Raw genomic sequence first — 1,776 nt, 5'->3', positions numbered from 1 at the left:
GGGAATGAAATGGAGTGGAAGAGAAGGCGGACATCACTTGTGGATGGAATAGCGCATGCAGTCTCACACAACATGGGCTGACCATTTCAACCTCTTATTCGTTTCCGCAGAGCGACGACTGTCGAAGTGAAACAGGATTACCACACCCTTGTCAACTGATTGTGAATGATGAGGAAGTGGTACTTCCTCCACGTTGCCAGAATCGAGAGGTGACTCAGATGGTGGTGAGATGTGCAGTACTGAAATGGAGGCGGAGTGACCAGACGGGATGACGATAAGCAAACTTGTCTGTAAAAGGTCACTCTTTGTTATGCATTTTATGAAATGCTTGGACAAGTACTGATTGGTTTGTTAGACAGCAGTCGCCGTTTAGATTAGCCAGTGTTGAGCGACGCAAGTTAATTAATTCCCCTTCCGATATCCATTTAAACTTACCCGCCACAACAATCACCCGCACTGCTGTTTGCAAAGTGGTTACAATTGGGAGATCCATTTAATTCTGTCATGATGCAACACTGCGCTCGTAGTCGAGTTTATTCTTGTTAATTTGAAATTACTAGGACCGATTACGATGTAGTTTGATGTGGTGCAATGGAATTGAAGCGATTTGGGTAAAATTTCTTCTCCCCTTGTTGGGAAACCATCACATTTCCTTTTGTTGGTCCTGAAACTTTATGATTCCCTTTTGACCACAACAAATACCTGTCTCAAGAGAGCGTACTACGTTCCTCTCTCAAAGAGCTACTTACTTGCTTACAAGCTGCCTAGATGGGTCGCTGACGGGATAATTTTCTGATCTGATTTTTCAATAGGCCTTTCAGTTGAACTGGACCACTGGATCTGCTTGAGGGCATTGCACTAGATGTTGAACGTAAAGCCTTTCACGGTGAAGTAAGTGATTACTAGCCGTAAAAATTAGCAATGCTACAGTAGACCACCATGACAGATTCATTTTGGCTATCATTTGTCTCCGGGGTTTATGTTGCCATTTTTATGCATGAAGATGCGGACACGAACTGAAAGTTTATTTGGAGGAGATGTTTTGCTGAGATTAATGCTTTGATTAGATAGATGCTTGTTTACCATTCACCTAGGATAAACGTGACTACACCTCCACGTGGACTATCTTTCAGGTTGTTTTTGTTATCCACTACCGTTGTGGAATCATTTCAGATAGATCACTCTCTTAGAGTCCATGCATTTGTGTTAAAGCTGATTCGGGGAGAGATTCATTTTGGGATGAGTGCACGGCTCACAGTGCCTTATCCCTTGAATGGTCAAATAAGCCATAAAAGTAGCCACTGTTTAACTATATTTTTAGACCTGAAGACAGTACATTTATGTGCAGACACGGACTCAGTTAGAAAGAATTGAAAAAAGCGTCAACCCCCTCCGCGTTTATTCCAGACGTCGATTTTTGTAATTTTCCATGGCGAAACAGGAGGTACGCTGGATAGTACTCAATTCTAAATTGCTGTACCACATCCTAAAATGCACCAAGCAAAGTAATATAGTGGATTCTTTAATTTTTGATGGCATCCTTATTTGATCACGTAAAAGTTTGTATGTAAAGCTGTCTCTCATAAGCTGCAGTTTGATTTAAAAGGCACTACTGAAGTTTTGTCAGTAAAATGTTAATTTCGCTTGTGCTTATAAAGACATAATGACACGAGTTCTGAGTTCGGCCTTCGTATAATTTTGTTTTCATTATCGTGGGAAAATGCATTCTTATCAATAACTGTTCTTCTTTTGCAAAATTTTGCATTAGTAGGTTAG

The 1,776-nt window shown here is 40.9% G+C and overlaps 1 protein-coding gene across 1 annotated transcript in view; it reads left to right on the top strand. All coding sequences in view use genetic code 11, as the record gives it.

Annotated features, from left to right (window-relative positions):
• The window catches only part of EGR_07737 (hypothetical protein), a gene marked incomplete at both ends in the record, with an annotated part of 4,385 nt that extends 2,609 nt beyond the window's left edge, over positions 1–1,776 (top strand). The window contains 3 exons of the mRNA XM_024496986.1: positions 561–611; positions 1,561–1,622; positions 1,659–1,776. Coding sequence (XP_024348609.1) covers positions 561–611; positions 1,561–1,622; positions 1,659–1,776 — 231 coding nt within the window. The remainder of the gene's footprint in view (positions 1–560; positions 612–1,560; positions 1,623–1,658) is intronic.

Source organism: Echinococcus granulosus (assembly GCF_000524195.1).
Source record: "Echinococcus granulosus chromosome Unknown EG_S00085, whole genome shotgun sequence".
Classification (NCBI taxonomy): Eukaryota; Metazoa; Platyhelminthes; class Cestoda; order Cyclophyllidea; family Taeniidae; genus Echinococcus; species Echinococcus granulosus.
Note: the sequence above shows the minus strand (reverse complement) of the source record. Positions and strands in the feature narration are given on the sequence as shown.